The sequence below is a fragment of the Galleria mellonella genome, unplaced genomic scaffold (assembly GCF_026898425.1).
Source record: "Galleria mellonella isolate WM207_F2 unplaced genomic scaffold, CSIRO_AGI_GalMel_v1 utg352, whole genome shotgun sequence".
Lineage (NCBI taxonomy): Eukaryota > Metazoa > Arthropoda > Insecta > Lepidoptera > Pyralidae > Galleria > Galleria mellonella.
Genome location: NW_026442084.1, coordinates 3089390 through 3113248, shown reverse-complemented (window position 1 = coordinate 3113248; position 23859 = coordinate 3089390). Strand labels below are relative to the sequence as shown.

General features: G+C 31.5%; 1 protein-coding gene and 1 non-coding gene across 2 annotated transcripts in view; both read right to left on the bottom strand.

Annotated features, from left to right (window-relative positions):
• Positions 1-20508, bottom strand: part of LOC113519395 (ankyrin-3-like) — a 165648-nt gene extending 145140 nt beyond the window's left edge. Inside the window, exon 1 of the mRNA XM_052897124.1 lies at positions 20238-20508. Within this exon, the coding sequence (XP_052753084.1) occupies positions 20238-20333 (96 nt within the window). The 5' untranslated portion in view covers positions 20334-20508. The remainder of the gene's footprint in view (positions 1-20237) is intronic.
• An 825-nt stretch (positions 20509-21333) lies between these two features.
• Positions 21334-21405, bottom strand: Trnad-guc (transfer RNA aspartic acid (anticodon GUC)). The gene has a single exon. It is a non-coding gene; the product is annotated as a tRNA-Asp (tRNA).
• Positions 21406-23859: the final 2454 nt, after the last annotated feature.

Sequence of the window (23859 nt, the reverse complement as noted above, 5' to 3'; positions counted from 1 at the left end):
GAAACCATCGAGGTTAATTCACTAGAAAGTAAATTCGTAACGATGGGCAAACTAATCTAACTGAAGTAAAGAGGATAACTGATTAGATAAGTGCTAAGACAATAAGATTCTATAAAAAGCGGGGAAAAACGAATCCTTTATAACCGAAGAGTATGAGTAGCAACGTCGCATTTATCTGTCAATTTAAAAAAATCTATTTTCAATTGTTATGATGTATTATTTAAAAAGTTCGCTAGTAACGAATTAAAATATTAATCTTCCAATGATATTTTTATAAAGCTGTCACTGAAAACTTGGATTTTAATGGCATTAATGTATTTGAAAAATCTGAAGCAAAATATGAAGTAGATGCAGTTTTAATTTAATAAATAATAAAAAAGTAGATTTATATCCAACATATTCTACTATTAATATTTTAGTTCGCTAGCAGAGCACTTTTTAAATAATCAATCAAAAACATTGACAAATATTCATTTGTATATAAAAAAAGCGACGTTGCCATACTACGTTATGTATCTCTCTATGTTATGTATATCTCTTAATGGCTGTAGTTCACGATGCATATGAAAAGGTAGATTAGATAAGCTATATATGTAGTTTTTATTGTGCTATTGCAGTCAGATACGAGTATGGTGCCCATAAAGTATAATGAGCCCCGAGGAAGACATGTTATCAGCACCATCTAATTGAAACCGTGATATCATCTTATAATGAGTTGAATTTTATTCTATGACTACCTATGATGAAGTGAAGATGTAGTCTTACCTACAGCCAATTCTTTCTTTGATTCTTTTGTTTCTCGTAAGCTCTACCATTTTATTATAGTGTAGATAAATACATTATAAATTTATCTGACATTATTTACAATGAATTATACTATAAACATTTAGAAAAATTCAAATGAATCATATTCTCTGATAATTTATGTGATTCACAATCGCAATGTACAATCAGCTAGCTCATATAAATAAATATAAAATCTCGACATTTAATCAACTGTAATAGGATTTTATTTAACTTGTATTTTCGGCTCAAATCTTATCACCCAAGTACATTGTAAACGCGTCTTAGTTATTAAAATTGACAAATTAAATTATATCATACATACTGCACCAACTCTATACACTATACACTTGCTTATCAAGTTGATAACAATGCAAAATTCTATTATGTACTTGTATTTTTTAACTCCTGTAAGATATTTTATCATAATGTGAGATAATAGTGTAACAAATTTAAAAAAAAACTACTTGTTACCACACTTATGGGCAAATCGCCCTTATGAGGGAGGCTATGTCCAGCAATGGACAGTTAACGGCTGATATAACAACTGCACCCACACTAATGTGAGACAATAACCTCTTAGTGTTTAATACGCTGCTTCAGCTTCTGATGATCACGAGTTTGGTGCCCGTAAAATACAAATATTTGTATTCGTGAATATGACTGTAAATTGCCTAGTACCCATAATAGAAGTGCTGCTTAGCTTTGGCACTAAGTGGCGCTGTGTAATACCTATAATGACAATACCTATAATGTCAAAGAATATAAATATATAATTACTATGGCTATAACTATGATGTAGGTATGTGGTAGTAAATTAATTAGACCATACTGGTACGGACCGTTGTCACCACAGCCGTAGTTAGGTTAGGTCGTAGTGCGTGAGATTACGGTCTGTCAATGATCTAGTCTAGATAATAGCAACTAGTAATTTCCTGTGGCAACCTACACACAGTTCAGCGAGGTGACTTGGCGTAATCGAACATGAGATAAAATAGATGTCAAATATATACGACCATTTAACGTATACTCGATGCAATTTCGATTTAATCCCAATTCGACACTCCGGAGTATTGAAATATCCATTTTTAAAACTCCAACAAGCTAATTGTAAAATAAGATAGTTGCACTTACCAAACAAGTAAAACTTTGGATTTAAACACTATAATTGAATTGTAAATTACTAGCTCTACCGGTGACTTCATTCGTGTGACCAGGATAGTATCTGTATCCAAATTTCATAATAATCAATTAAACTATTACGACCCCACGAGATAACATGCGAAGAATTTATTTTACACTATTATTAAGGATTTCTCTATCTCTTACATTCCTCTAAAATTATATAGAGTAATTGAATGAATGAAAACTCTTCCTTGTTCCCTTTAAAGAATGATACAGATTATAAAGATCAACAGTATGTACACAAACAAAATGAATAATTAATAACGTAAAGTTAATCACATAAAAGCAAGAGTAACTGAATAAACACAATAATTTACGCTGTTTCCAAAATCATTATTATAAAAGTATATATTTACTCTTAACCTTTACGCGTATGGCTTAACTCACTTCAAATGAGCTCACCATTGAAAATAGATGAAAATGTATGAAAGTTTGAATGGAAGTTGCCGATGAAAAATTTCATCACGCCAGTAAAAATAACATTGTTAAAAGTCGTAATGAAGAATGTATACGTATCTACTTACAAATATTCCTCTATTGTACAAGTGCTAACAAAATCTATGTAAGTGCTATTTTTTTTATGTGTCTACAGTTTGTTTATCCACTTGTTTCATCGGGAAGTGGCGGTGCATGACGTCATCAGATGGTCAGCCAAGTGGAAAGGAAACAATGCTCCGCGGCTTCCGAGGCCCCATAGTACGCATTTCTCGGTCCGAACTGTTATTGCCCTTTTTAACATAATTTTATAGTCTTTTATATAGAATGTTATCGAAATAATTAATGTCTATTTTAGGGAGTGCTCTGTCAGTAAATCTGGTTATTTTTCCATAGAAATAGGAGTTGAATAATGGGAAAATAATGAGCTTCTACTAACACGACAGTTAAACGAACCGCGTTAGGTTAAATTTTCTATCAACACATGCTTTTTTGGAAAAATCCCGTTTCATTGGAAAAAAAAAAACCATTAAACCATTAAAAAAGATATCGATAAATGCTCTAAATGTTTTTTTTTTTTGTATTATTTAAGCAAAATCAGCATAATAAGGCTAGCCTTATTATAAATTTCGCGTCTATATTATTACCGGGATATGGAAAAAAGTTGGCTAAATCGCTACATACTGCATTTTGCTCCATACTTGAATTATTAATTTTTTATTGTGGTCTTGTAAATTGTTATATTTATATATTTCGTCTTTATATTTATGACGTTAAAGTTAAAGTTTGATGACAGAAAACGTTTGTAATACAATAAATAAATGTTAAGCATCGAGAGCTGACGTCTTAGATGCTTTATTAAAAGCTGTGTCTTCGATTTCGTACGAATTACCAGGATAAAAAGTGAAGCCTATCACTTCACGAAATACTAACATTCCTCTTAGGTAATATATTATAGATATTATTTATTATAACACTACTATTACACACCCATACCTAAAAATAATGTTCTTGCAAAATTTCAAACTTCTAACTACAATAGTTTTGGTTATGATTAATAATATAGATTGATTATCAATTAAGTCACTAATTTAATTAAACTACTAACATAATGACTGATTAACTATATATGTATAAGGATACAATAAGCATGGACCTCCCAGTTTCAAATATACTCGGCAAATTTGGGACATTTTACCAAAACAGCAACAATTAACCGATGCCTTTGACTTTGTAATTCATACATTTAAATTTATTTATTTATTATTATTTATTTTATTTATACATTAATTTTTATGTTTACATATAGCTTAACTTCTTCTTATATAAATATGAATGAGAAATCACAAAATTTCACAATAGATTCTTGTCTAAAGACAACGCCTCTACAATTAAAAAAAAAAGATTATGTAGAAATATGCTTTCACATCCTCTTTTCTGGTTTAATAAAGACCAAAAGACATTTTTCTTGACGCGTCTTTAAGTAATGGCTTTCTGCTAAATATTTAGCTGGAATAAAAATTCTTCAGACACTTTCTAAGTATTAAGAACCCTTCGTCGCTTATCATTTTATATTTCAATACATCTTCAGACAGGTAAATTCGTTTGAATCTAAACAATTTATCATATTCTTTTTTTCTTTTGACAGGTTTTCTTAAGGATTTTTGAGTTGAGACTACAAGTCTCGTTTCGTGGAAATATCTAAACTTTATTTAAATATCTTTCCATCCTTTATCCGTGACTGATCAATCATCCAAATAATTAAATATCTTTATTTTTTTATATTTAAATATAATGGCATCATCTGTCTCTTCACCAACTAAAAATAGTACAGCATTATGTATTAACTAGAAACGGAAAATGAAAGGTACTGTTAATAAAGAGGATAAACATTTGCCCCAGCAATAGGGGCCGTTAATAATTAAAATAAAATATTGTTATATACTGTCAGGTCGACGTCCATATGGTCCCTTTTGGAAATCGTCGTGGTTAATACCTAGTAAATGCGTCATGCATGATGGGTCAACTGACTCGGTTCCATCGTCACCTATCATCACTCATTGATGTCCCAACAGTGTATATCGATAGCGCAGACAGAGTGACCATCCCGTTATCAGCCGTGAATAAAAAAACTTTATTTTATTTTCTATTTAATTAATTTTTGGGTCTAATATTTATTTCTAAAAACAACAATTAACAGGACACCATCAGTATAATAATAAACGCTCTTGATTGCAACTCAAATAATCAAAATTGGTGCAGAAACAATATCGAATATTAGAATGAAGATATCATATAACATACACATAAAAACACTGTTAAATTGCGGTACTACTATTCTGAGGTGTGTTGAAAATCGAAGATTAAACTTCGTGACGAAAACTTAAATGTAATAAAATTAAATTAAATTAATTAAATATACCACATTCATTTGCATTTAAATTTACCACATTGCGATGAATGTGGTAAATTTAGATAATATTATACATTTTGTGTAACCTTAACATTCAGCCAACTTGGCATGCAACATTTTTACATGTATTATAATATTGCTAATTATTATTTACAAGTTATATTTATAATAGTTACATAAATATTCAATTATATTATATTATGTCATCCATTTTACTTAATACCAAGAAAGTTTCAAGTCGCATATACATAATATAAATGCAAGCATATTATTATGTATATATATGCAGAGCTGTGTGCAAGTAATGTGCAGCTTCATAGTTCGTGAACCCGGTAAGTCGCTATTATCTCCCCAGAGAATGCAGCTAAGCACCGGTAGCGGCTCACGTAACGCCTTCCGGCCTATTTTGCTTCTTTCATAATTTGATGTAATGCTCTATCTACATATATTTAGTACTAGCTTTTACCCACGACTTCGTCCACCCGACCGAAGTATATTCTCTGACCAGGATAAAAAGTAGCCTACATACATCGCATACAATACATCTATACCAAATTTCATAATGATTAGTTAAGTCATTAAGGCGTTATAAGCTAACAAACAAACATTCTCATTTATATTGTAATTTAAGTAAAGATTCTACAAGCTTTTTAAGCGACATCAAAAGACAGAGATACTCTGTTTCCTTCTCTGGATTCTCTGTATGTATTTTTCGTGTATGTAATATTGTTACGCAATAAATTTATTCGATTTACGGCATAGGTATCTTGAAAAGTTCTATGGAGATATCAAAAATTGTAAACATAATAACATTTTTAAAAGTAGAAGAACTTTAAGAGCCCCGTACATATAGATTTAGGATGGTACTTGCGGTCTTGTAGAACTGTAACAGAATTCAAATCTCTGACATATGTATATTTAGAAACATTTCATAATCTATAAAGTCAAACGATCTTACGACATCACATTTAGATAGATAATCTGAATTTTACTGTGCAATAACAGACAGTACCTACACCAATGCATAGTAAAAAAGCATGTTCAAACATAACATTACAAACGAAAACTTTGTCTATGTTAAACAAAGAACTCGCAGTGCTATCTCACAATGCTACTCATAACTACTATCGTTTGTAGGTCAGTAGACAACGAACTATTTTTTTTTCCTGCAAGTGTAAACAAACCGGTCGTAAAAGAAACGAAATTAGCCAGCCGCCATTACGAGTGAGCCCGCGCCATGGCGTTTAGCTGTAATGAAAATCCATAGACAAAATGATTTACCAGATTTGACGAGATGCAGTTTCAAACAGCAAATAACACGTACAAGGTGCATATTTTTAAGTTAATAATTTTAATGGGAATGAGAGTACAATTAATACCTAAGACTAATGTCGATAAATACACGTACTCTTTAAACTTTTTTATAATTTTTTAATGACAGTCCGCATTATTAATTCTTGTACAACTTTATAAGTAACTAGATTCCAATTTAAAGTGTGGGTTATAGCATTGATATTATAGCGTATGGATACATACCATTATATTTCTCAAATGGCAATGCATTTACTGTCATGTTTATAAACGACAGTTTACCACTTTCCATTAGCCCGGCCTTCGCTTGTTTGTTTATTCCAAGTATCATAAACAAGTATTTTGCGCGTTGTAACATGGTGTTTGTGACAGGTGACATTTTGACAATTTTTACTTTAAAAAATTGCACCGAGTGAGATTTTTGGAGCGGAATGTAATTTAATAATCGTCACTGATCTCACTACGTACCAACAGTTTCACTGTATTCGTTAGGTTACGTGCCAGTATTTCTTTTTTTACGATTTTAGAATTTTTTCATCATAATTATTTCATCTGTTTTGAAACGTGATTAAATTTTATTTTATTTATTTGGCGCATATAACAGAAATTTACAAATACAAACTTAAACTATAACATGTAAGTACATTAATGTATTGTTCAAGTAAACTTGCCACAACATGTGCACAAAGCATGATCCAATAATAAATGCGACTGCTACAAAGCCATTTGGTAGCAACTATTAGTGATAAAAATTAAACATAAAAAAGGAAAGCTAAATAAAAAAAAAAACAAAAGTTAATTAGGAGGCTTCTAAATATTACATTAATCAAATAAATAAATAATAACAGTACATGTTAACAATTTTTTTATAACACTAGTATCTAATAGTAATAGGATAACTGACCTAAATACCCATAATTATACAATAACGTATTTCCATCACTACCCAATTTGAAGTCTTTACATGCTATGGGAACTGTCATCGAAACAAGGCTTAGTTTTTAAAAGAGTAATGCACTTTGTATAGGAAACAAAATTTCGAGCGCGTGCGTGTATAGAGCTCTCTAGTTTTGTTGTGGTCACGCGACGCAAGCCATTCTGGACACGCTAAGGTTTTGTTATTATCGTTTTACCATGTACCTGCACGTGAATCGATTCTGAACCATCATTCTCTATAGCAGATTTCACTAGATTTTAATAAAAAGTTATCTACGTTTGGTTGAAATTATCGTTGAAACATTCTTTTAATAAAGTCAGTAACAAATTGAAATATTCAAGCAATTAATCGATTTTTTATTTGTGGCAACCAAGTATACAGCCCATCTGATTATAAACGGTCACTATTGCCTATCGACGCCTGCAACACAAGTGTTGTCACGTGCGCCAACCCGTACTAGTTATGGACATCAGCAGTCTGTCTTATGGTCTGTTCTTTGTTTGCTTATACAGTAAAAGTTTCTTATTCACGCTTCCTTTAATCGCATTTTTACTTCTCGCGAATTAAAAATTTGCGACCCTATTCCTATATTCGCGACTAGATATTTTTTAATTCGCGGATCTAATAGGACGGAAATAACATATTAATAAAAAGGATACGGTATCCTTTTTAAACGCGTCGGCAAATGGACTAATAAAAAATTAAAACAGACCTACACAACTACGCCTAAAGTGTTGTCAAACGCTGTCGCCACTGTATAAGTGGTTCGGCTTTCTATATTCACGGTTTTTGTATTAGCGGCATTTTTACAGAACGTTATAAACCGCGAATAAAGAGCTTTTACTGTATTTTTATTAAATTTAGTTCAAACAGACTACATATTCCTAAAATTTCAAATTGATATTTCTTTATACGAGTTGACAAGCTGCATGGTGCTGTGTAGTAGGTGAGTCAACTGATAGAGAATGGTAACCGTCGTCTATAGATATGAACAACACCATGGATATCACAAAACATGCCGTCCATCGTAATTTTCATGCGACGCAAGGCCGTGTGGTCCCGGCATAGAATGGACCCCCGTTCCTTTCCCGTGGGTGACGTAAGAGGCGACTAAAGGAACTTAATGATAGGGGAATGAGCAGCAGCGTCCCTCTTAAAATATTACCAAAAGTCTAACTGCGATTGCCAATCCGCCTGCCAAGCGTGGCAACTTTTGGCAAAACTCTTCGGCTGATACATACAATCATTCCTGAGGATCATCATGCTGTGTTTCCGTATGTTGTAATTTCAGCGAAAACAATGCATGTAAATCTTTGATATATATTATTTAATTAGATTTAAATAAAATATATATGCATAAACAGATTAGATTAGATCCTAGATTACTCAGTACAAATATATAGGTGATTCCTTTATTATAAGATTTGCAAAATGTTATACACTAAATGGAATACCGTATCAACCATTAATTGACCTTTGTTGAACATAGGCCTCCCCCTTAATTAGGGGAGGTTGGCAAACGCAGTTAGGGCTTTAGTGATGTTTTATGCTACTACCTATCCCTCGACCATAAGTTTTCTTAGTCGCTTCTTATGACACCCATGGGAAAAGAAAGAATGGTCTGAATGGAGTAAATTATCAAAATTAGTTTATAAATAACGAAGATATTATGTAACATACCAAATACACATTAAAAAATACAGATTAATTGAGAACCGACATCTTTTTAAAGTCACTTGTAAAATCATGTCAATACGATATACCTATAGTGGGGAAAACAATTATGAGTGATATTACGAAATATTAGCAAACGAACAAAACTGTATAGAGATTCAAAATAAAATCCACCTGTTACAACCGTGCCCCTATTAAAGAGCGATCGATTTTATTTTGGTCACATAGAAACATGCATGATTTTGAATTCTATTCCGATAGCAATAAGAACTATAAACATTACACGGATATCACTTGTGTTGCTATACTGCGAATAATCAATACGTGGAATCACGTTGAATAATTCACTTTCAATGTTTTCCAGAAATAACAAGTAATAAACACCGTAGACTTTGCACCGGAAGCTGAATTACATTGTTGGGTGAAAATTCTATCGATGTTATTTATATGGTAGTACACTAGTTTTAACCCATGACTTCGTCTGCGTAACTGGGATTTCGTTTTCATTCTAAATACCAAATTTCATGATTGTCAAGCTGTTAAGTCACCAACCCTGAGAGTAATATTAGTCTATTATAATATCGATATCGATCAAGTTGCCGCTCGGTACCTATAAAAGATTCAATAATTCGAAGTTTTACTTCGAAGAGCGGCTTCATTTTGACGAAATTAATATGGGATAACACGAGAGTAAACTCTAATGATTGCAAAAAGAATTAATAAAATAAGATATCGCGTATCATATAAAAGCTACGAGTAATCCCTTTTAGGGAATAGGAAATTTAATATTGCAACGGATAAGGAATTTTATTTGCTGATAGAACGAAAGGCGGACATAACACAAGAATAGTCATAGTACACTGTTGTACTATAAAGCGAGCCAATAAAAAAATAAAGCGAGCGATATAAAACACTTAGATTAAATATTAAAATACTAAATTTTTTTGACAAATTTATACTTTTTGTAGTCTCTTAAAAATACACAGTTACAGCTGTATTCATACAAGCCAATTCTTATATAAACGAATTAAATAATAAGTATGAATTCGTATATATGTTTATAAACAACATCTGGCATTCAAAATGTCATTTCATAATTAAAATGCATTGTTTTGGTTTTATTTTCGTTATAAAAATAGGTACTACAAATAAAGCTCCGTTGAACTAACAATAGCTAAATGTCAGAACTACTTTCTCTCGTCTCGAGTCTAGCACAGATACTTACAACCCAACAAATAGACTAAAAAAAAAAACAAAGCTTTGGCGCCACTGTGATTTAATACACGAGAGAGTTTAATTGCGGCAAAAAATAATAACACTTTCACTTTTACAAAGAAAGATAAACATGTTATTGTGACAAATAAACAATAAGCAAAAACTCTTGCGTAGACTTTTTGTATTGCGTGATACTAATTTTTTTTTTTTCAAAATTTCTGAGTCTCTAATAACTTTTATTCGTGGTAATTTCAATGATTTCTGTTCAGAACAATAAACAGTCGATGAAAGAATACTCGAGTCTACGTGAATATATGATACTGACCAAGCAGTTCGAAAAATCCCACAACTTTGATTGAGAAGGCCTCGAATAGTGATCTCGTAAGTATTTATTGTATACAAATGTATCGTAGAAAAGTAAATGGAAGCAGGTAGCTCAGAACCATTGTTTACGGCAATCTATGAGTACGACCTATGTTCAGCACTGGATAATATGATAGGTGTTATGATGATGACATTGGTGACATTTGTCCCTTGAGAAGTTCCTTTATTATTTCTTAAGATAATCATTGTAATAACCATATATGTGTAATGAATAAATATACAGAATTTTACAAAATAAATACTGTAGTTCAGAATCTTAGACCTGAATTGACTTAAATCACAAAATATAGCACATACATACGTATAAATCATATCTGTATCCTATAGGATTAGGCAGAAACAACTGCAGAATACTTTACAAGTATAGGTAATAATTAGGTGTAACAAATGTAGGATATACGACGCGTTCAGAAAACGAATGGAGTACATTCGTTTGTGTTCGACTCCTATTATTTGTTGTGCTACGTTCTCGTTAGGGCTTCAATAGATCAATTGATATGCGTAACCACTCTCCAATAGAAGAGATATAACGTCGTCAATGCTCTGACATGCAAGAAACATGTGCGACTTGATTTATTTTATGGGAGGAACGACTATTCGCTTACAATTCCTGCTCATTTATTATCATTCATAGCAACTATTGCTTCTATTAAATTCTACTATAATAGAAGTATTAGTACGAATTACTCGATTATCCGAATTAAAACGAGAGGTATTCCGTATAATCGAAAATCCGGATAATCGATTTCAAAGTCAAATCAAACAATAATTAAATTTTAATATTTTTTTTTTTATTATGTAAAGGGTTTTACATACGTCATTTAGACAATACGATATAAAAAAAAAATTGAGCTGTAAAAAGATAACATGTAATTTAAAATTTGGTTAGAAATAATTAGTTATTAATGTTTGATCCAAGTCCAAGTTCCTAATATGCTTCAGTTGTAACAACTATATGGGATACGATTCGTCCTGTCTTGCCAGAAAATTGATGTTTGGATAGTGGAGATTCTATTGTACTCGGATTAATAAGAATACGATTAGAAAATAATCAATAATGAGGTATAGAGACATTTGTCAACCGGTGCTGTTATGATGAACTTAACATTCGATATGCTTACAATATGTCAAGCATATTAGAATTCTAGCACGACTGCGACTAAACCTACTACCGTCGCGGAATACTATATTATAGTCGTTTTAAAATAAAAATATATTCTAAATAAATATGTTTATAACTGTGTTGTAGTGATGACGCATCAGCTGAATTTAATTTCGTATTTTTGTAAAACAATGTTTGAGCAATACAACTTTTGGGAAAAATCATCAAAACGAAACTAAAAGCCACGGACAATGAGATAAAATAAAATATACGAAGTATTAAGTCAACGTCGGATTTTAATTGCGTGTGCGTTGGAGCATAAGGTGGATTCGTAAGGGTAATAATAATTAACTTGGTACGGTAATGTGAGTTAACAATGTAGAATTAAATATGCATTTTAAAAGTTTCCTCTTTGGTTGGTCGTCTTTGAAGATACTGTAGATTCCGCACATTGTGTAGCTTTGATACTTCGAACCTTGATATTTGCACGATATAAAATGGCATGCAATGTATTACAAATATTTATTGTTTTCATCAAAAATACTACGACCAAAAGTAAGTTTGTCTTATTTTATGTGGTTGTTACATTTTTTTTTATATATATTACAGTATTTATCCAATTCAAATGACAATTTGGAGGTAGAAGTCAATAATAAACTCTATCGAGGTTTCTTATGGTATAAATATAACAATAACTTAATACTTTTTTTTTTGTGCCAATATTTACTAATTTTCTTCTACTTTTCCGGTAATTCCTGTAATTTATCCATTTTTTTCATAAATTAATATATTAATAATCTCATATTGATTTGATAGAAGAAAGCTCTTTTAGGGATAAGCTCGCCGCTGAACACTATAATGTATAATTATTATTCTAATATACCAAGCGTGGCAACTAATGTCAAAACCCCCGGTTATAATGGAGGTCTATGTTCAGCAATGAGCAGGTAAAGGATGATATGATAATAATAATTCTAAGGTCTTTTGGGTACAATAAAAAATAAAGAATAAAATTAAATCTTTCTTTTACCATTTCTAAAACTATAGCATTCAGGAAGGGTTAAATCAATTTTCGACAAGTGACTGTGACACAACGTAACGCGTTATATTAATGAACTCTACCGCCTCTCCGATGGTTACGTGTACTGTAGTGGAATAATCGAATTTACCCGCCCTTTTCCAAGGATACGATCTGGGGTCCTTGGAGTATACAATATTTCCATGCTCTCTAAACAGGCTTTAATATATATTTTTAACAAACTCTGTGGCACTCGTAATAAAATATCAGTTTTGTTATGATCTAAACTGTAAATAAATAAAGACATACAAAATAAATTACAATACCATGGTGAATGACATTGTGATTAATTTCTATTCAATTTGTTATACCAGACAAACTAACCTGGATTCACCTATCAACCCTCACTAGTACTACATCAATGCAAAACAATAATACAAAACAGGTTAGCATTCCATTTTTATACTTTTTTTGGAAACTGGAATAATTCGAGTAACATAATAAAAGGGGAATCTTTACACGTTATTATATTAGAATAACACATAATGAAAATAATTTGTTTATAATCAACAATTTATTTTAATTAAATAACTATATAAACAAAAGCCGATATCACTAATCATATAATCTTTTCGTCGCGACGTTGAAAATATATCATACGCAACGTAAGAACCAAATTCAATAGACCTTCCCTTTTACGGCGAAACATGTGTAATGGAACAATTTTCATAAGAAATTCACAGCTCCATATTTTCTGGACAAGCGGCAAGGGGCAGAGTTGGGATCCCTCCCTATGCTTACGTCATGTTCACCAGCGCCCTTCCAAGGTCACGCGGTTTTCAAGGCTCTCAAAATGTACTATAGCATTTTAAATAAACACGATCTGGAAAATTCGATATTTCGGAATTAGCAGACATTATTCATTGAATAACGACTATTTACTGCATTGACCTACTTGTTACATTATTATCTGAATTATACGATGACGTCACTTGATTTATCCATGTTCTAACGACTAATCTATCTTAAAACTTTTATTATAATCGATTGAATAAAAAATTTGCGAAGGAACAAACTTCACTATCCTATTCGAGACTATAGTCGTGAGCTTATTTATTTTATTTCTAATAATAAAAATAAATGTTATAATTGATAAGTTGTAATTTTCTCAACTTTGCTAAGCGAAGAGAAACATTTATTTATTTATGTATCTTTCGTGTGCATGTCACGTATCACATCACATCACATCAAGCTTACTACACAGATATTTATGGAACTATCATTGAGTATTGGAATCTTATGGACCTTACGTATTATTGGGAAAATATAGCAAATCGTCAGAGTAATAAAAAATGTCAAGAAGAACACTTCCATTAAAGTCGAACTATTTTTTTTATAGTAACCCCATCTGCACTATCGGTATACGCTGGCGGAGTACCAGTGAGAGATGATAGGTGATGATGAAAACAGGCCAATTAGCCCATTGTGACGATTTCTACAAGAATTAACCTAGTAAGTAAATTAATTGATTAGTTGTAAAGGTTGACCAGAGTGGGTATACTGCTAGTAATGAGACTGTTAAACCCCTATTACTAATAATCCCGTTCCCGCAGGATAACAACTAGATATAATTAAATTATATAGACGGTTGCCCATCTAATTTGTGCATGGTTATACACAAAGGTGCTACAGAATATTTCAATTGTAGACAAGTTCTGGCAACGGTAAACAAGCTTGTGGTCGGGTTTTAAAAAGTCGTAAAAGTAATTTTAAAAAAAAATATGATATTGAACGTGAATGAACATAAGGGAAGAGGAAGACTAAAACAATGGATAAATGTATGAAACATGTGAATTATATGTATAACAAGTGAAACGATCGAGTCAAGAACGATATGAAAGGTATGTTATGCTAAGGGAGGTCGAGAGAAGATGCTGCATCATAATTATCATGACTGTTACTACTCGTAGATATGAGGGTAGCATTCTCTTGTATCAAGAATTTCCAGGCTGTTTTCGTTTTAAACAAAGCCATAGCGGAAAATGAAGATGATACTGATTTACTTTATTAATGAAAAATGTTCGTAGAGTAGCCTGGTTACTATTATAGATACCTAGTTAGATTGTATTTAAGTCAGTTGACAGGATCTGTGTTGATTTTCTCAATTTTGTTCAATTTAATTGATTTTATACAATGTCCACTGTACTGTATAAATTCAATAAAAGCCAGTTAGCTAATATTTACTCCAGCAGAGCTGTGTAAAATTTTACCAATTAAAATTTTAACTGTAAACAACTGATATAATCTATAAACATTTTGTTTATATTTAAATACTAGATGTGTTCGTGACTTCGTTCCCATGATGGGATAAAATAACCTACATCCTTCCGCGTGCAAAATGCTAAGTACATGCCAAATTTAGTTGGGCCGGTAACAAATACTGTCTCTTTTAAATTTAAGAGTAATAATCAATGAAACAGTGAAGTTATATTATACACTGTATTTCTCCGAAAGTCATTATTACTTACAAAACCCTATTATGGGCAGATTAACGATTTTTCCATTGAATAAACCGCAAGGTGGGCCGACCACGCCCTGTACTGTCCATGTACCTGCCACGACCTTGGTCGAAGAACTTCTAGGTATATAGCAATATCAATGAACGCTTATAAGGATCGTGTTACCCTAAGATGTTATCACTGTATAACGCTCAGGTTAAGGATAGATTTTTGTACGGTGCTTTTTTTTTTCATAGTTTCGATACCGCGTACAATCTAATTTTAGGCGGGGGAAAGGGATTGTTAGTAATGAAGACTGAGAATCCCATTGCTAGCAATATACCCAACCAGGTCGACCTCCGCGCGGTTCCCCCTGGAAACTATCATGATTAATTCCAGATGAATTCATCATGATGGGCTAATTGGCCTGTTTTCATCCTCATCGACCATCATTCACTGGTGCCCCGCCAGCGTATTCCGTTAGCGCAAGCGGGGTTACCATACCATTTTCATCAAAAAAAAAATCTAGTTTTAGGCAAAATATATTTATGTATTTATTTATATTCTTAATCTATGCAAAATACAATGTTTTTTATGGTTCCATTGTAATCTATACATATCGATTACTGTGTAGGTTTACCATTATATCCATACCATCATCATATGATACCATACATTATACCATCTACCAATATAACTATTGTCAAGGCTCTGTATCGAATCGTTTCAACAGTTTTATCTCCATTTTCTATATGCGTTCACAATTTTACAACGAAATTATTAATAAAACTTACACATCAGCACCTCATTTCCAAGATCATATTAGATCCTGTAAATCATATTTTAAAATAGCCGTATCTAGGCTGCACTCGCGTGAATCAGTAACTGCATTAAATAACCTATGTAGTATGTTAGTATCGATCCGTTTACTAAACACTAATAAGTTCTACCATTCATTGAATGAAATCCTATCAGTAGTTTTTGCTTTATTCATCTATTCCTTCTTAGAAACTTTTGTATTATAATATTAATAGGACAGTAGTTTAATTTTGAGATAATAATTTCACTTAAATAATTAATAATAATAATAATAATGATCGTGTTCCATAAAAAACTGACTTCAATTCTGACATAACCAGTTATTTTAATTTAAAAACTAAGTACTCAACCGATTTTGATAAAAATTCTTTGGAATCTGTAAGTATATTATTTCAAATAAAAAAAAATCCAAATCGGTTTACAACTCATGGAGTTATGAGGTAACAAATATAAAAAAATACAAGATAATTAATTGAAAATTTCCTTCTTTTTGAATTTGGTTGAAAAGAAAACTCTTATCGCTATAAAAAAAAATATTATGCATATGTAAATTATTTTTGTTCGATATTTTCACTGAATTTTAATACGAGTCACGTATAAGCGTAGTTAAAATATCTAATATACCTATGGAGAGAGGATGCCTAAATAAAAGACGGCAGGAAAACAAGGCCACTCCAACTGTACGCCACGCGATTTTAATCTGCAGAATAGCGAATTGGGGCGAAGCGATGCGGCTGAGGGTCGACAAAAATGCATAGCAGATGTTCTATTGTGAACCGATTACTTGCATAATACTCAATCAAAGAAATTCCCACGTAGGGCTGGTCACATAGGATCGGAATTCTGATTCGAAACAATTTATCATAGATGTAACAAGGATGATAAGATAAATGGATTATACTGTCTGATGGACACAAAATATTTATGTTTATGTAAATAACTCATAGAAGAAGTTTCAAAGAGTCACGAGTAATATTTAGCACGGATTAGGGATTATTTAGCACTAGATTGAGAAAGATATTAGAAAACAAAACATTATCATGCGACCCTGCGAATCTATTGATAAAATCGTTACCGTTAACAGGTTCATGAGATAGAATGAAACGACATGCAAATAAAGTATTCATTCAAAATCCGGTGTTTTGTTCTTCCTCGTGAGAGCGGTAACCGAAACGTTTCTAGCGATATAGCTATTAATTAGTCTTGTCTAAACGGACTGTATACGAATCTTTTGTATCTTATGATGATACAATATTTAAGGCAAAAAGACCTTATCTCTTGGTATCTTAAGAAGAAAACAAACATTTATCTATATCATAGGTATGTGACTGTCCATTAGATTATATGGAGAGCAGTATTTTATCTCAAGATAAAATTATTATAGCATCTTCATCGTTTATGATGTGAGTCTCTAGAACCAGCATGTGATAACTGAAAAATGGAAAAAATACAAAAGGTAAATTTGTAAACAATAGTCACCTTTATTCCACCACAAAATACGATTTCGCACCATTTGCATCCATCGATTCGTAATAAAAGATAATTTATAAGTATTTAGTCAAATTAGTCTATTACATCTAATTATTTTTACTCTGTTAACAGCAAAATCAAACGTCACAAAATTAATATGACACCAACACGGGACCGAACTCTATTTATAGCAAAAATAATTTTGAAAATCGATACATAATTGATGAAGTAATCACGTAACATGTTCGCAAAAAATTCAAACAAATAAAGACCCTTCTTCTTTTGGAAAATTGCTTAAAAATATTAAATTATCTTACCATTACGAACACCTTTGAATGCCATGAAGATCTGTCATGAATGTTGGCAAGTACTATGAATGATGTCATAAGAGGTAAGTATAAAATTTATTCATTTATTGTATGGCTCTATTATAGACTCGGCAAGTATTGTATTTATGACCTAGAAAACAGCAAAACATGGTAAATGTCAAGGTTAAGTAAACATTCTGAGTAATAACAATATTTTCATTTCGATCTCATGTATACCTTTATAATAGCAAAGTAAATTTAAAAGTATTTATTGATTGAACTTAATCTCTACTTTAAAAGCAATTCAAGTAGGTATTTTAGTATAATTTAAAAATATTATTTATAATAAACTACATAGGTATGAAATTTTATTTTCTTTATATTTTAGCAAAACAATGAAAACCACAGAGAACAGGGAATATTTAAATTTATTTTTGTACTTGTCAAATGATGCCATTCCAAGATTCCAAGCATATTACAGCATAATATAATTAGGTCACCGGAGTAGGTCAATTTAATTGGCTTCATTAATAATGCTTTAACAAGTGTCATCACATCCCCTCACAAAAAGAGTTATAGTGATTCTGTCTTTAGAATTATAGTTTAAGCACTACAGATAATGTAATGTAATGTAAATTGGACTCTCTTTTCCGCACTTAGCCTCTAAGCACTATAGATATTTATAAATATAAAAGAACATCTCTAAATATGACTCTAGGAATTATGATCTTCACAAGACTGACCAGCTGCCATGATGAATATATATATATATATATTTTTCTTATTTTTATTAATGGCAACTAGTCATCTCTTTGTTACAGAACTTTTTTGTCAGTGCCAATTAACATATTAATATTATGTTAATTAAAACAATATCTTAACAAATTGTTTACATAGTAAGTATACTGAAATATAAAATGGAGAAAAACAAAACTTGAAATTGGTAATCTAATAAAGAGACCACAAATTGCTCTTGACAAAATTAAGTATATATAAAGTATTTTTTTTCTTTTTGGATGACAACTAATTGGCGTTACAGCAACCATAACTACCAAAGTCAAGTGTAGAAATATGCATGTACATAACAGTCAATGGACAGTTCCTACCTATTTTCAGTCAAAATAGTAAACTAGTCTGTTTTAATCAAATTTAATAAAAATGTAAACAAACTAATAATTTACTTGACCATAAGACAATCCATATTGGATATTTGCATCCAATGATAATATAAATCAAAATTAAATAAATTTATTGATTAAATATTCTAATTATTACCAATTTTATTTAAAGTATCTCTGTTTAAACAAGACTTAGTTACCCTCCATGATTGCATTAGGTTCTACTGAACCTAAGGGCATCCACTGACCAAAACAGATTGTAAATAGATATTTTTAGCCTATTTCAGTAGTACTACTTGAAAAGTCAAACTGGTAAATACTAGTAACTGGTAAATAATAGTTTGACTTTTCAGATAGGTAGATAAATATGAAGTATCTATTTTAGGTAACATCCATAATTTTCAACCAGAACAAGGGTTCCCAAACTTATTTTGTCTACTGTCCACTTTGAGAATAAATTATTTTTAGTGCCCCATTTTTTCACCTATGACTTCAAGATCAACAAATCACCCCCCAAGTCTCTACACAACACCCCCATTTTTTTCTGGATCTCTTATCACCCCCCTTTAGGCCTACAGTGCCCACAAGGGGGCATTATCGCCCACTTTGGAAAAGGGTGAACTAGAATTTAAATTAAGTATATTACTATAAATAAATATTTAAGAACTATTTCATATTACATCTAAAATAAATATACATAATATTTACCTAAACAATGAAAATTATGTAATGTGAATTTATATTTTATGTAAATTTATTAAAAAAATAAGGTAATAAAATTTGATATATAAGCCTATACATACTATCTAATACATGTATCTGGCTACCTCACATAAGATATTTTGTGGGGAAAATAACTGGTTTTGTAGCAGCTCCTTTACCATTCAGTAGGTAAGAATAACATATTTGTAAGAAGCATCAAAATTTTTAAATGCCAAAATAAATACCTATAGATAATATTAATACATGGTACATAATATTAGTTATATCATAACATGTGACTTAATAGGTAGATAGAGTTATTATGTAAATACTATACCTACAGAACTACGATATTGACATTTAGAGACAATAACATACATATCTAAATTAAAATAATGTCTTAACCTAAGATTTTAACACACTACCTAAATATAGATATAAAATATTTGCTTCTCTATACACTACAGAAGTACCAAAAATCATCAACAACTGCAAGTTGTCTCTACCGTGAGTAAGAAGAGATAACTACAATTTTAAATATTTATCCAAATAAACTAAAGAACTAGATATCTACATATGTAGAGAGGATAAATTGTATGATATTATTGATATTATGTAAAAATCTGCAGTGCTGTAACACCGCATACACCCAAAATAGGTCATCTCCCTGTATGTAGTACCTATCCAAGCATCAGAGTCCAGAATAGAGCTGCGCGAATAATATTGGTACAGCTGTGCAGTGAAACGCTTTATTGTAATAAAAATAAACATAAAAAATTTTAAATGACATTATATTATTTTTATATAAACTGCATTTTCAAGTAAAGAAAATAAAAAATAAATAAAATATGAGCACTATCGGTACCTGTTTACATTTGTTGTCGATTCCGTTTGCCTTGCCGTCTGGCACATTGCCGTTGTTTTCCTCACTTTTTTCACTTTTCACACCCTCCAACGCCATTTCAAATAGGTACTTTATTCACTGTCATGCGAAAATTGTGTTAATATTTCATAAATCACTGGACATAAAATATTTTCTCACAAATTCAATACGAAGAAACACTCCCATAGACAAGGCAAGAGCCGCCAAAAAACGCGTAATGCGTCGCTACAGTCAACGCCTTGAGCGCGAATGAAAAATAAAACATCTGCTACAGGCAGGAGGGAGAAAGCGAACATAGGGAACCAAATTATTGCCAGCTAAATTACTATAAAACAAGAAACAGAGGGTGAATTTTGGAATATAAAATTACATTTCTTTACAAGTTCAAGGCATATTCAATGTAAGTAAACATTCAATCTGAAATAAGAATATTCTATCAGAAAAGAATTAGTAACCAGGTAGGTATAGTGAAATTGAATATAACTGCACAGCAAATTGAATAAAATTCCAATCATTGTATCAATAGGTAAGTGCAGATCACATTCTAAAATAAAATCGTAAAATAATTTTATCTATTTTAGATATTTTTAGGTAAATGATAACAAATTGAGAAAATAAAATTCGAAATTCGCGCTCTAGCTTATTATTTGTTTTTTAATAAACTTGACAGGCAAAGAAAAGCATTTTGTCGTTGAGCCTCTTATGACACCTTTGATAAAATTACGAATTTATAAGAAATAGTAAAAGTGTAAATATCTTTTTCATTCGTATAGAATAATATAATATTTTGCAAAAGTATAAAATTATAAACTTCATACTATTTGACTATACAGAAGGAGGTGGTATTATTAAAGACCTAAATTATTTATCCAATGATAACCTAGATGGCGTTCTGTTATAGTTACGATTATTTACGATAGATGGCAATGTAACATCATGACGATTGTACAGGAATATTAAAGCAGATTTCAATCAAATAAAAGATGCATCTTAATTGTAAGTTTATAAAAAGACATTTATTCGTTTTGTAATATGTAATACATAAAATATAAAAGTGAACAAAAAATGCAAAAAGAAACTCCCCGACGGGGAATTGAACCCCGGTCTCCCGCGTGACAGGCGGGGATACTGACCACTATACTATCGAGGATGTGTTCAGAATTGTGAAAAAGTGTTATACATCATTGTAATGCATCTATAGTAAATTATATATACAAAATATTTAAATTTTCCTTACGAATATAGAATATTTTATTCATAGCCTAGGTTTCCAGCCACGATTTCGTGCACGTGGATTTTAAAAATATGAAAACCATGAAGAAGTATCAAAATGCAGCACCAATTTTTAAGTTAAACCTTCAAGACCACAACACAATTTGGTGCAACGAGTAATGGCTTATGCGGGAACAAATATACAGATGTTTAGGCTTCTATTGCTGTTATTTAGACACTTCATGTAAATTTTTCTTAAAAATCTTCCATGTAGATATAATTATGGTCTAAATAAAATTTTTATTATATTAGTAAAATTAAAGATGGTACTTGCGGAAATTTTATTCTTTGAACTATATAATATACCGACCATATTTAACAGAGGCTGATTTTTGTACATAATGTCTAGTAAGTAAGTATAAGTATGAAAATCATGCTTACTAAATTATAAATACAACCAATATTCTCTATTCAACTAGGAATAAAAAATAAAATTCCTAAATTAAATATAGCATATTTTACAATTACATTACATTGTTTTACAGAAATCTCATTGTAATAACGCTTCTATAAAATAGATGATTATCATTTTTTTTTTATTATAACAATTAAAAACATCGTTAAGTATTTTGAGTAAAGTCCAATATTTATCAACAAAAATACAAGGTACTTATGAGCGCTAGCCGTGATACTTCTGTATAAATTAATCTCATTCGATTTATAATAATTTTATCACAGTTTATAGCTGTGTATGTATTCTAATATTTTTTTTTTTTTTTATGAATGATAATGGAATGGTAAACCCGCCTGCGCTATCGGTATACACTGGGGGGGGGCACCATTGAGAGATGATAGGTGAGAATGAAAAAGCAGGTCAATTAGCCCATCGTGATGAATTTACTTGAAATTCAGCACGATGGTTTTCAGGGGGGACTACGTGGAGGTTGACCTTTTTGGGCATATTGCTAAAATGAGACTGGTAGTGCACATTATTATTGGTATTGATAATTAGTACGTAGTCACACAAAAACTGAAACATATAAATGTTTCAGATTGTAATTGAAATTTGTGATAGATTTTTTTTAAAAGATGATAATGGAATGGTTACTCCGCCTGCACTATTAGTATAAACTAGAGAGGTACCAGTGAGGGATCATGGATAATGATGAAACAGGTCAGTTGGTCCATCGTGATGAATTTAAATATAAATAAGTCATGATATATATATTGCTAGCAATGGAATTGCTAATCTTCATTATTAACAGAGGGAGACTTTGTACAAAAGTCGATTGCTTGGGTACCTCTGTCCCATTCGTGTTTCAACCGTGAAACAGTTGTGTTTGCATGGCTGTGTTTCGGAATGAACATAGCCTAGGTACAGAGGTAACTAAATATAATAAAGGTAAATGGCAACGCATGAGGGGTATCATGGGCAAAACAGTATACTCTGTTATGTCCATGGTACTGCTCATGTCTATAGGCGACGGTTACCACTTTCCATCAAGTGGGCCGTCAGCTGGTTGGCCATTCTAAGTTGTATAAAAAAACCCTTCTCCCCCCGAATCGAAACGTTTTTTTTAATGGATGATAATGGAATGGTAAGGTACCGCAGGCGAGGCCTGGCTATTGTTGTACACTAGTAGGGTACCAGTGGGATATGATTGTTGAGAATAAAAAGGCAGGTCAGTTAGCCCATCGTGACAAATTTAACGATAAAATAGTCTCGATGGTTTCCAGAGGGAACCTGATAGAGTATATTGATAGCATTGGGGACTAACCTAACTAACAAACCCTTTCCCCCCAATCGGAGCGTTTGGCATTCCATTGTTTCTGCCTACCCCAATAGGAGATAGGCGTGACAATTATGTGTGTATGTATGGCCATTTCAGCTTTAGTGTCTCTAAATTATCTAGAAGAGATCTAGTGAATTTATTCTATTCTGAATATTTTATAACACTGTTAGGTATTTTTGGATATGTTTCGTAACAGTCAAATATCAATATTAATACTAAATACGAATGATCCTCACACTATTTACATGGGCCCGTGCTGGACAGATAACGCGTTTTATCAGGCAAGTACTGATATTTGTACAGTTGGGGAAAATAACTGAGTATTTCTTTAGAGCGATATTTTTCCATGTGTGGGTCGCGACCCCATAGGGGTTGCGAAGCGTCTATAGAGGGGTCAGGAAAACTACCTCAGTAAAAAAAATAACAAAGTTATAAAGATAGATTTATTAAGAATAATTAAAACATTTGTATATTAACACAAATTAACAAAAAAGGAAGTCGTGGATAGCGAAATATTTTTTTCCTATTGGGAGGAGTTACGTCATGAAAAAGATTAAAAAAAACGCTACTTTAGATTAACAGTTAAAACGTACACAAGA